This window comes from Mastacembelus armatus, chromosome 17 (assembly GCF_900324485.2).
Source record: "Mastacembelus armatus chromosome 17, fMasArm1.2, whole genome shotgun sequence".
Taxonomy (NCBI): domain Eukaryota; kingdom Metazoa; phylum Chordata; class Actinopteri; order Synbranchiformes; family Mastacembelidae; genus Mastacembelus; species Mastacembelus armatus.
Window position 1 is genome coordinate 139171 of NC_046649.1, and position 12256 is coordinate 151426.

Consider the following 12256-nt stretch of genomic DNA (forward strand, 5'->3'; position numbering starts at 1 on the left):
GCAGAAGCATTAACCTATGTTAACTCGTGTTTATGTGTGTAGATGGGTGCTGACTACTTAAGAGGATTTAGGTGTTTTGTTATATACCTTGTGTGGCAAAGTACGCCGCGTCGCCGGCAACTTTATGTAAACCGTGACGTTCGGTAACATTTGTTTGTTTTCCCTGAGCCCTGGAATTTCCAGGAGAATTATTAAACCCTCGTTGTCCTGCGTTTGGGTCCTGTCTCGCCTTCCTCCTTCCAGCGTCCCAACACGTAACATTAAATACTTTGTTAATAGATTAATTATCAAAGACATGTTCCCCATTACCATCCTGTTATGACCCTAGGGGTCATTATGTGTGTTGGTGTGTTGTTGGCTCTCCCCTCCCCATTTCATGTGTGTGTGTGTGTGACGGATGCGGAAGTGGTCGTGGACGTAGGAAGCCGTGGATTGGACTTCCGGGATTGGCCCAACACTTCCAGGAAGGACCATAAGAAGACCACGGACTGTTGTTCGAGAGAGCTATTCTCCCACCTTTGCCATTCCCAGCTATTTGCTAAAGATTTCGATTTCGAGTGAGTTAGTTAGAAATTAGGTTTTGTTTCGTTTTGTAGGTTTAGTGTTAATAGTAATTTTCTTTGTTTTCGATTAGAAATATTTAGATTCTTAGGCCACGTTTGTGTTTTGTTTTCTCCTGTTTGTTTTAGGAGTTTCCAGGCTGACGACCTGTGATTTTGTGTTGTTTCTTTGGATTAGCGATTATAGGGCTGTTTAGCGTTTTTGTTATTTGATCTTTTGTTTGTTTGAGATCATAGGGCTATATTTAGCGTTTGTGTTTGTTTTCCATTGTTCGTATAGAATCGTAGGGCTCACGGAGCGTTTTGTTTGTTTTGTACATTCTGTATTGTATTCTGTGTTTTGACAGAATAAATATTCTTGTTAATTGTAGTTCGTTCGTTCGTGTTTGTTGAGAGTGGAAGAGGTTTGGAGGAAAACTCAACATCGTGTTACGCTCCGGTAACCCCTAGGCTGGGGCGTAACATAGATTTGGGGGGCTCGTCCGTCGCGTTTTGCGTGCCGTTCCCAAATCATAGATTTGGGGGCTCGTCCGTCGTTTTTTTGTGTACTTCTCTATACTTGTCTGTTCGGCAGTTTTTTCTTTTGTGGTGGTGGCAATATGGAGTTCAAGTTGGAGGACTTTACTTTGAGTCCAACTTTAGATAAGTTGGATAGGTGCCGCAAGGCCGATTTGGTGCTCATCGCTAATTTTTTTGACGTGCATGTGCCAATCAATGCAAAGAAGGAGGAGATAAAACAACTCCTCATAGCAAAGTTGACGGAAAGGGGGTTGTTTGGTGGGCCAACTCCCACAAATGGAGTCGGGCTGGGTGATCTGGCTGGTGTTCCTACCCTACCTAAGGACCTCCCAGTCCAAACTGGACGTACAACAGAGGAGTTCGAACTCACTCTGCGAATTCGGGAGGTGGAACTGCAGAACAAAAGGTTGGAGGTGGAAGCCATGCATCTTAAGGTAAGGGTTCTGGAGTTGGAGCAGGGAGCTGCTTTAGCTGCCAGTCCCTCCTTTCAGTCACCTATTTCACGACCCCACAAAGGCTTTGATGTCAGTAGGCACATTGCATTGGTACCACCATTTAGAGAGTCTGAAGTAGACTCGTATTTCAGGGCATTTGAGCGTATAGCTGCCACTTTAAATTGGCCAAAAAATGTGTGGTCTCTGTTGCTACAATGCAAATTTGTGGGAAAAGCCCAAGAGGTATGTGCGTCCCTATCCATAGACGATAGTTTAGATTATGATACAGTTAAAACCACAGTCCTCCGTGCTTACGAGTTAGTGCCAGAAGCTTACAGGCAAAAATTCAGAAATTGTGAAAAAACTGCTACACAGACTTATGTAGAGTTTGCACGAGAGAAGGGTGTTCTTTTTGATAAGTGGTGCCAGGCTAGTAAAATTAAAACCTTACATAATTTGCGTGAGCTTATGTTAATGGAGGAATTCAAAAATCGGTTACCAGAGAAAATTGTGCTTTATTTAAATGAACAAAAAGCCACATCTCTGGATAACGCTGCTGTCATGGCTGACGAATTTGCGTTAACGCATAAGAGCGTTTTTGTTTCCCCAGTCCGGCATGAGCTGAGCTCAGTTGAGAGGAAAAATCCCTCTCCAAAAGTTTTCCGTCGTACATTCCCAGTCACCGCTGAAAAACGCGAGTGCTTCTACTGCCATGAGCAGGGTCACCTCATTGCTGTGTGTCCCATTCTGAAGAAAAAAGAGCAGAATACAAATGTTAAATCTGCTAAGTCATCATCTCCAGTGGCTCTTATACAAACCCCGCCACCTACCCTGCCACTTGTGGGCATGGATGGAAGTAACAAAGTGGACAAGGCATTTAAGCCATTTGTTACAAAAGGGTTTGTTTCCTTAGAAAATGAGTCAACTCAAGTATCCTAAGAGATACTGTTGCAAAGCAGTCTTTCTTACGTAATGACGTACTACATTTCTCGGCCCAGTCTTACTGCGGGTCCGACATCTTAATGTGGGGAGTTGAAATGAATGTGGTACGTGCCCCATTACACTTTGTTCAATTGTCATCCCGATTTCTGTCAGGCAAGTGTAAAGTTGCCATTAGAGAAAAATTGCCAATAGAAGAGATAGATCTTATGCTTGGGAATGATTTAGCTGCCGGACAAGTGTTCCCGTCGCCGGGAGTGATCGAAAGTCCGATCGCTTGCGCATGTGTGTCAGATGACTCTGTGTTAAACTCACCTGTAGTATTTCCCATGTGTGCTGTAACCTGTGCTCAGGCACGAAAGTTTGGAAATTTGGTGGATCTAAGTGATTCTTTTATGAGCACTTCTGATCCGCCAAGTGTTGTACCTAAATGTGAAAAAGAAGAATCTGTATGTGTCGAATTAAGACCTGATGACAAAACACTGTCTCTGTCGGTGGACAGAGAACAGCTAATTAAGGCACAACAAGCTGATGTTACTTTGTCTTCCTGTATGTCTCTTGTGAAAAGTGAAAACTGTAAAAGAGATGTGTCTTACTTTGTGAATGATGGTGTGTTGATGCGACGTTGGACTCCGAGCTCTGGTGATGTACATGACTCTGTTTGTCAGGTAGTAATACCCCAACCCTTTCGTTTCCAAATTCTGACCCTAGCCCATGATCACAGTATGGCAGGACATTTGGGAATACGAAAAACATATGATCGTATTCTTCGTTACTTCTTCTGGCCCGGACTCAAGTCCGATGTAGTAAAATTCTGTCGTTCCTGTCATACGTGTCAAGTCTCCGGTAAGCCTAATAAGGTAATTCCTGTTGCCCCATTAAAACCAATTCCTGTAATTGGGGAACCATTTGAACACGTCATTATTGACTGTGTGGGTCCGTTGCCTAAAACCAAATCCGGAAATCAATACATCCTTACGATAATGTGTGCTGCCACTCGATACCTCGAGGCAGTGCCACTCCGAACATTAAAAGCTCGTGCCATAGTCAAGGCACTTGTGAAATTTTTCTCCACATTTGGCTTGCCCAAGTATATTCAGAGTGATCAAGGATCTAACTTCATGTCGAAGGTTTTCGCTCAGGTCATGGCAGAGCTCAAAGTCACACACCACACGTCTAGTGCATATCACCCCGAGAGTCAGGGTGCACTGGAAAGGTTTCATCAAACTCTGAAAAGTATGTTACGAAAGTTTTGCTCCGAGTCAAGTCGAGATTGGGGACGAAGGCTTACCATTGTTGTTCGCCGTGAGAGAAACATGCCAAGAGTCGCTAGGATTTAGTCCGGCTGACTTAGTTTTTGGCCACACTGTGCGTGGACCGTTGCGTTTGCTCCGTGAAACATGGCTCTCAGAAAAGCCAAGTCCTGAAAAGAATATTTTGGACTATGTTAGTTCATTTAAAGAAAGACTACATCATGCTTGTGATGTAGCGCTTGAGTCCTTAGTCAAGGCACAGTCCAAAATGAAGGACCGTTATGACAGAAAGTCTGTTATACGGACTTTTCAGCCAGGTGGCCGCGTGTTGGTTCTGTTGCCCGTTGTTGGTTCCGGCCTACAAACAAAATTTTCTGGCCCTTACGTAATTGACCGAAAGCTTAGCGAAACTGACTACGTAATTCAGACTTCAGACCGAAAGAAAACCTCTCGTGTCTGTCACGTCAACATGCAGAAACAGTATGTTGGTCGAAAGGAAGAACTTTCTTCTCCTAAACCAGTTCCTGTTACCCCCGTGTCTGTCACCCGCCCATCATACAAACCCAGCGATGACGGGTAAAGCGACAAACATGATTCTGTCCCCTGTGTACGTTTTCAGAACTCGAAATTTTGAACCAGTTAGACAGTCACTTAGCGTATTTGCCAGAACCCGCCCGAGCTGACATTCATAATCTCATTAACAATAACCTAGCACTTTTTAATGACATTCCCACCCAAACTAACGTGTTAAGTCATGACATTGATGTTGAAACTCATAAGCCCATTAAGCAACATGCTTACCGTACTCACCCAGAAAAACGTGCAATAATGCGTCAGGAGGTAAACTATCTTCTAGACCATGGTTTCGCTGTCCCAAGTATATTAGCCCTTGGAGTTCGCTGTCTCTTCTGGTTCCTAAACCTGATCAGATGTTTCGATTTTGTAATGACTACCGAAAGGTAAACGCCGTTACAAAACCAGACTCGTTCCCGTTGCCACATATGGATGACTGTATCGACCGTGTGGGTGCCGCGAAATATGTCACAAAATTGGACCTGCTAAAAGATTACTGGCAAGTTCCTTTGACACCTCGTGCTTCAGAAATTTCTGCGTTTGCGACTCCGGACCACTTTCTGCAATACAGTCATGCCATTTGGACTTTGAAATGCACCAGCCACTTTTCAGCGGCTAATGAGCATAGTACTGTCAGGTGTGGACAATTGTGAAGTCTATTTAGATGACATTGTGGCATATTCTGACACCTGGTCCGCACATTTAGACACGCTAACAAAAATTTTTGACAGGTTAAAACAGGCTTCCCTTACGCTCAACTTAGCTAAATGTGAATTCGGCAAAGCAACAGTTTCCTACCTTGGAAAACACGTTGGCCAGGGCCACGTTGCTCCCATTGCTACCAAAGTACAAGCAATAATTGTTACCAGCCCCTCTGACACACCGTGAGCTCCGCCGATTCTTAGGAATGGCTGGATATTATCAAGCATTTTGCAAAAACTTTTCTGAAGTAGTAGCTCCTCTCACGAGCTTAGTAAGTCCAAAAACTCCATTCCAGTGGTCAGAGAAATGTCAGTCTGCTTTTGAGGCCGCCAAGGCTTTACTTTGTAGTGCTCCAGTTCTTGCTGCCCCAAACCTCCATTTAAACTGGAGGTGGACGCTAGTGCTCTTGGAGCAGGTGCTGTACTCCTACAGGACGATGATGCGGGCATAGACCATCCAATCTGTTATTTCTCAAAGAAATTCAAAAAACACCAGCTACATTACAGCACCATTGAGAAGGAGGCATTAGCCTTATTGTTAGCGTTACAACACTTTGAAGTGTACGTTGGTTCAAATGCACAGCAGACCCTCGTCTTCTCTGACCACAACCCTCTCGTATTCCTGAGTCGGATGCAAAATAGTAATAATCGTCTTATGCGCTGGTCCTTATTGTTACTTTAATATTGAGATCCACTATAAAAAAGGATTAGAAAATGTTATGGCTGATGCACTATCCCGGTGTTAAAAATAGAAAAAAAAAAAAGAAAGAGAGAGACAAACATTTTCTTGGGAAAATGTTTGGTCTTGGGGGGGAGGTGTTATGACCCTAGGGGTCATTATGTGTGTTGGTGTGTTGTTGGCTCTCCCCTCTCCATTTCATGTGTGTGTGACGGATGCGGAAGTGGGCGTGGACGTAGGAAGCCGTGGATTGGACTTCCGGGATTGGCCCAAGACTTCCAGGAAGGACCATAAGAGGACCACGGACTGTTGTTCGAGAGAGCTATTCTCCCACCTTTGCCATTCCCAGCTATTTGCTAAAGATTTCGATTTCGAGTGAGTTAGTTAGAGATTAGGTTTTGTTTCGTTTTGTAGGTTTAGTGTTAATAGTAATTTTCTTTGTTTTCGATTAGAAATATTTAGATTCTTAGGCCACGTTTGTGTTTTGTTTTCTCCTGTTTGTTTCAGGAGTTTCCAGGCTGACGACCTGTGATTTTGTGTTGTTTCTTTGGATTAGCGATTATAGGGCTGTTTAGCGTTTTTGTTATTTGATCTTTTGTTTGTTTGAGATCATAGGGCTATATTTAGCGTTTGTGTTTGTTTTCCATTGTTCGTATAGAATCGTAGGGCTCACGGAGCGTTTTGTTTGTTTTGTACATTCTGTATTGTATTCTGTGTTTTGACAGAATAAATATTCTTGTTAATTGTAGTTCGTTCGTTCGTGTTTGTTGAGAGTGGAAGAGGTTTGGAGGAAAACTCAACATCGTGTTACGCTCCGGTTAACCCCTAGGCTGGGGCGTAGCAATCCACAATTGATAAAATGGATTGGGAGTCTGATTTTTTTCTTTGCTAAATAAGCTAAATATTTACCAGTCTTGTCCCCATGTTCATACAGTCTTGCATACTGGATTTTTATGTTTGCTTCTTTTGTTAACAAAGAGTTTAAGGCAGAAGCTTGACAGGAAGAAAATATCAAGATGTGGAGGAAGAGTAGAAGGGAGTAGTAGGAAGAAACAATCTGAGATAAGATCTAGAACATTTTTACCAAGACATTTTGCACCTTGTGTTGAGAATTGCATTTTATGAAAATAGATTAGAGCCACTACAATGTACTTGCAGCTAACTGCATTCAACCACTGCTGAGTAGACAGTAATATTACTTAAATTCCAAAAAAACACCAACATACTACGACATCTGGGACAGCCCCTTTAGCAGATGCTGGGCTTCTCTCTCATTGAAACTCTTCAGCTCAACTCAGTCAGCAGTAGCAAACACTCACTGACTGCATCCTCGTTGTCCTCCTAACACACCTAATAAGCTCCAGTGGTGAGTTCAATCAGCCTTTACAACAGTTATATGAAGAATCAGAATTTGCTTATTTGTTTCTGTATTGAACACTTGCTTTTTTGTGGTATGTGCATATGTTGCTGGTCAAATCTTGTTTGGAAGTGGGGTGTTTATGTTATATATGAAATGCACAATGTCTCTTTTACTTTGAGGTAAAAAATAACTAACACTGTGAACTGCACGTCCATAGTTTATTAATACAAAAAACAGACAAAACTGTTGTGTACTTAAGAAGTGTTAGCCCCAGCAAGACCTTTAATATTGATATATATGAATACTGTAATGTAATTTAGCTTTTTTTTAAATAAAAAGATTTACTCTGGTACTTAATAATGGCATTGTGTGCATTACTGCAACTGATGACCTATAAATGAAGTATAATAAATAGGGATTAGACACAGCTGACATATTAAAATTTAGGACAGCATAATAAAAAACAATCATTAAAGTAACAAAACATGTTTCTTTTAACAAATCAAAAATATATCCTTCTTTATTGGTTTACCAGCTGTTGAAATCATGAGAAATCATAAACCTAAACATAATTAATAATCATTGGTCCAGTAATAGCTCTCATAAAAAACACAAAATCATCATGTGCCAATATAAACTTGTGATAGATAGGCCTGTAATTAAATATATAATATCAAGCAGCTGCAGAAGATAAACTCATAGCTGAACTGGACTAAAATCTTCAAGTATGCAAACTGCAAAGAGGGAGTTAAAGAACAATTTCCTGTTTCCTGTAACTAGTTAATACACACTTTAATCCCTTATCGTACCACTAAAAACACCTTTCTACCAGATATCTAATGAATTAAATGCTACTATTTATTGACTGAAAACTCAATGCTTTCATAGCATTAAGCCTTAATAAGTGCAATGATCAAACACTTACACCACAGATCATCAGTGTCAATATCATCAGAATGTTAGACTGCAGCTGCCACTGTGATACAAGGATATGGCTAATATTTATATATTAATTAAAATTAATGATGGAAAACACTGAGGGCCAATGGATCGACCCTTGGAATGGTAATGTTTAAAGTGAGACTAAGGCCTGGTCACTCCCCTGTATAAAAGTAGTTAATTAAAAAAGTGAACTATTATGATTAACTTAAATTTAATGGAATCACAGTGATCAGAAGAAGGGTTGAATCCATCCAGTCTGACATTTTCCTCACAGAATTTAACTTTGGTGGATTCTGACCAAATCCAAAATCCGTAGTATAGTATCCAAAGTACTCCAATAGAGTAAAATATTGATTATTATTGTGTAAGAGGACAACATAGAGTCTTTTGACTGTCACTGTCACAGTACATTTATATTTATCAGGTTACAGCCTGGCAGACTACACATTTATGATTGTATGTTTTATCACTTGTTTTGTGGTGTGTGTTTATATTGGACTACCTGAACTAAATCTTTTTGGGCTCTTGGACTCATAAGCGAAAGCTTGGTGAGCACTAAATCACTTATCATAAAATAACAATTTTAGACAATGCAGACATCTGAACATCATTCCATATACACAGCTACTGGTGTGTCATACTTAGCTATACCCCTGTATGCTTCAAGGCTTCTCCTTTTTATCATTCCGCACAGCAGACTGTAGATAATTTTGAGTTTACAACAAGACATGAGATTTTGTAGATGGTACATTACATTTCTGACCTTTCCATTTAAATTTTCAAGGAGAACACAGTGTGATTGAAATACCAGTATTGTATAAAGAGCAGATTGGGTCTGAACAAATCCAAGCCACAGTAATGATAGCAGATGACTAGCATATTTTAAACTCTTCAGTAAGCTGTTCTAAGGTGCTACCTGTTGGGTGCCTATAGACAAGATGGTAATGACAGAAGACAATAACCATTAACTACGGCTTTAGTGATTAGTGATGTCACTGTGGACAAAAAAGTATTCTTCTTAACAGGTTTAGATGTTACAACTAGAAAATACTTTACAGTACTCCTCAGAACCACTACTCTGAGTTCAGACAGCATAAATCTCAACCCTGATATGCTGATTTTGAGTCATTTCAAAGAACAAGTATTGCACTCCAGTTGAGAGAATTAGGACTTTTTACTGCTCCTATCAGCAGTTTCTGTTCTCTGTTCTGATAGACTAACCAAAAAGATTACAGTGCATGGATGAATCATTTAGTCAGTTATTTCACAACACTACTACAGACTCTGAAACCGTTTCTCTCAGGCTTTATGCTGTTTGGATTCCCATTTGTGTTTAACAGCTGCTCCTCCTAATTTCTTCAGGTGAAATGCAGCATACTATGCAATATCATTACTAAACCAGTTGATACTAACTGCAGATTTTATTTTCCTTTGCCAACTCTAGACTGTTATTAGGCCAAATGTCTTTAGCCAGACAAACATATTTGCATCAAAATGTGTTTAGGCCAGTTTTGCATAAAAGTGGTCTGAGCACAAACACAATTTTCAATATTATAACCAAAATTTACTGTTCCAATCAGTCTCAGACTTCCACCAGGGGTACATGTAAAAACCTGTACAAAAAAACAGTTTGTCTTAGTGTTGGCTTTGAGCCCCTGATGTCTGTTTATAAGAAATCCAGAGCATAGTTGAATAAAGAGAAATGGGTGTGAAGGTTGATGGAACAACCTATATAGCAAAAACAATATGATGTGAAAAGAAACAGATTTTGTTACCAAGCAAGCACTTAGATTTGGCCTCTCATCTTGCAAACAGTGATGAAGAGGGTTGAACTAAGGCAGAGGCACACAATCCATATTCCTTAAGAGACACTACCCAACTAGTTTTCCAGCTGACCTACCCACTGCCGATTACCTGGATCAGGTGTGTTTGGTCATTCAGAAGCTGGAAAACAAGCAGGGCAGTGGCCATTAAGGACCGGAGATGGAAACACCTGAGCTAAGATCTAGTCCGGCTTATTTGATTAGGACAAGTTGTTTTGTTTTTAGCTACCAGCAACTAGACTAACATAGGTCTTTTTGTCTGTGCCACAGGACAAACCCCAGCCATGAGTGATAATGATGAATTTCTGTACTTCCTGAAGCTATTCAATGAAACCGATGACACCACTGACTTGAACTATGTGGTCAGTAAAACTGTCCAGCTTTGTACCAAGACAAACGTCAACCAGTTTGGTGCAAGAGTCATCCCAGTTTTCTACTATATAAACTTCCTTCTGAGTTACCTTGGCAATGGGCTCGTCCTCTTCATCATCTACAAGTATGAGAAGCTCAACACAGTGACAAATATCTTCCTCTTGAATTTGGTCCTCTCCAACATTCTCTTTGCCTCTAGTCTCCCCTTCTGGGCAACATACCATCTGTCTGAGTGGATATTTGGCATGGCTCTGTGTAAGATTGTCAGCAGTGCCTACTTCATTGGCTTCTACAGCTCCATCCTTTTCCTCACACTCATGACCTTTGACCGATACCTCGCAGTGGTACATGCAGTGACAGCTGCCAAGAGCAGGAAAAAGGTGTATGCCATCATTGCATCAGTGACAGTTTGGTGCATCAGTATTGTAGCAAGTGTGAAAGAGCTGGTTCTCCAAAATGTGTGGAAGAGTCCGTTCAATGGACTGATGTGTGAGGAGTCAGGATTTGCCGAGAGCACCATGCAGCGCTGGCGGCTGGTCAGTTATTACCAACAGTTCCTGCTCTTCTTCCTCCTTCCTCTCTTCATGGTGATGTACTGCTACATCAGCATTACAATTCGCATCCTGTCCACTCGTATGAGAGAGAAGTGTCGTGCCATCAAGCTCATATTTGTCATCATCTTCACCTTCTTTGCCTGCTGGACACCCTACAATATTGTTATCCTCCTCCAGGCTCTACAGGTTTCCAGCACCAGTGGGGATAATGATTCATGCTCAGACTCAGAAAGCTTGGACTACGCCTTGTATGTGACCCGGAACATAGCTTATTTGTATTGTTGCATTAGTCCTGTATTTTACACATTTGTGGGAAAGAAGTTTCAGAGACACTTCAAGAGACTGATGGCTAAGAAGATCCCCTGTCTGAAGGGACACATTGGCCTGAGCAGCCAGAGCACCAGAACCACATCACAGAGGACATCACCCTCTGCTTATGAGTACTAGACACACAGACGAAAATAATCACATACAATGTAAAAACCCATATTCATTGGCAGTTTTTTTGCTTCAACAAAGTCCTCATAGTATAGGCTCTTTTGATGATTTTGCTTATTACAAAATGAGAGTGTTTATATGTTATATATGTTTCTGCCAGACTTGTCTACAAAGCAAAATCTCAATGCTTCAAACAATCAAATCTTGTTTTATAATGATTTTCTATTGTTAACTATGATTCGTAAGCTCTTATTCATACTTTTTTTATTGTTTGTAAAACTTTGCCTCTTTTGTTTTACATTGTAATTTCTTTCTATAATGCACTTTGGTCACTGAGCTCTATAGATAAACTTGAGTTGAATTAATGAACTACTTTAGATAAGATTGTCAGTTCTGAGACTGCTTATTTTAAATCAATTGTAGTTCTCTCATTCAAATTGCTACCTTTAATTATACATTTTTACACTTCCATCTTTAATCTTTAAAATGTATAGTTATTTTAAGCATGATATCTGTATTTGTGTTAACTTTACAAGAAACCACTTATGTATTTCCAAAAAAGCTACATGAGGAGGATTTTAAAAAATAAAGAAAAATATCTATACTTAACAAAATAAGGATTGTTTTGGCAGCTTTTGGGTCAAAGTTCAAGAATTCATTATAAATCAGTGCCACATCTTCAGGTAGCTGAGGTTTAATGTGTGAGTGGTGTGTAAACCCCAACATCTTAATTCCCAAATACCAACTGAGCTACGATATACAGCAACAAAAACATTCTGCTGTAGGACATACATGTGGATATTACGTCAGGTCAAGTTGCCATCGTTGCATTACCAACCATGCAAAGATAGTAACCCAAGGCCTTGACTTTTGCTAATTTCAATTAGATATTTTAAGTATTTAATGTTTTGAGAACTTTTGCCTTTATTACAGGACAGGAAATATAGGAGGGAGAGTAAGGGAAGACAGGCAGCACAAAGAACGCCTGGTCCAGGAGTCGAACCAGCATCACCACGGTCATGATAACCACACCAAGTGTAACCCACGACTTCAATGAAACATTTAAGACTCTTCAGGCCCTTATTATCTGACATTATTTAACAGGGCTA

General features: G+C 40.5%; 1 protein-coding gene across 1 annotated transcript; it reads left to right on the forward strand.

Moving 5' to 3' along the window:
* The first annotated feature begins 6411 nt into the window (after positions 1 to 6411).
* ccr12a (chemokine (C-C motif) receptor 12a) lies at positions 6412 to 11751 on the forward strand. Its single transcript, XM_026314446.1, has 2 exons — positions 6412 to 7024; positions 10054 to 11751. The coding sequence occupies exon 2, from the start codon at positions 10068 to 10070 to the stop codon at positions 11154 to 11156; it is 1089 nt and encodes a 362-aa protein (XP_026170231.1). The 5' UTR covers positions 6412 to 7024; positions 10054 to 10067; the 3' UTR covers positions 11157 to 11751.
* The last annotated feature ends 505 nt before the right edge of the window (positions 11752 to 12256 follow it).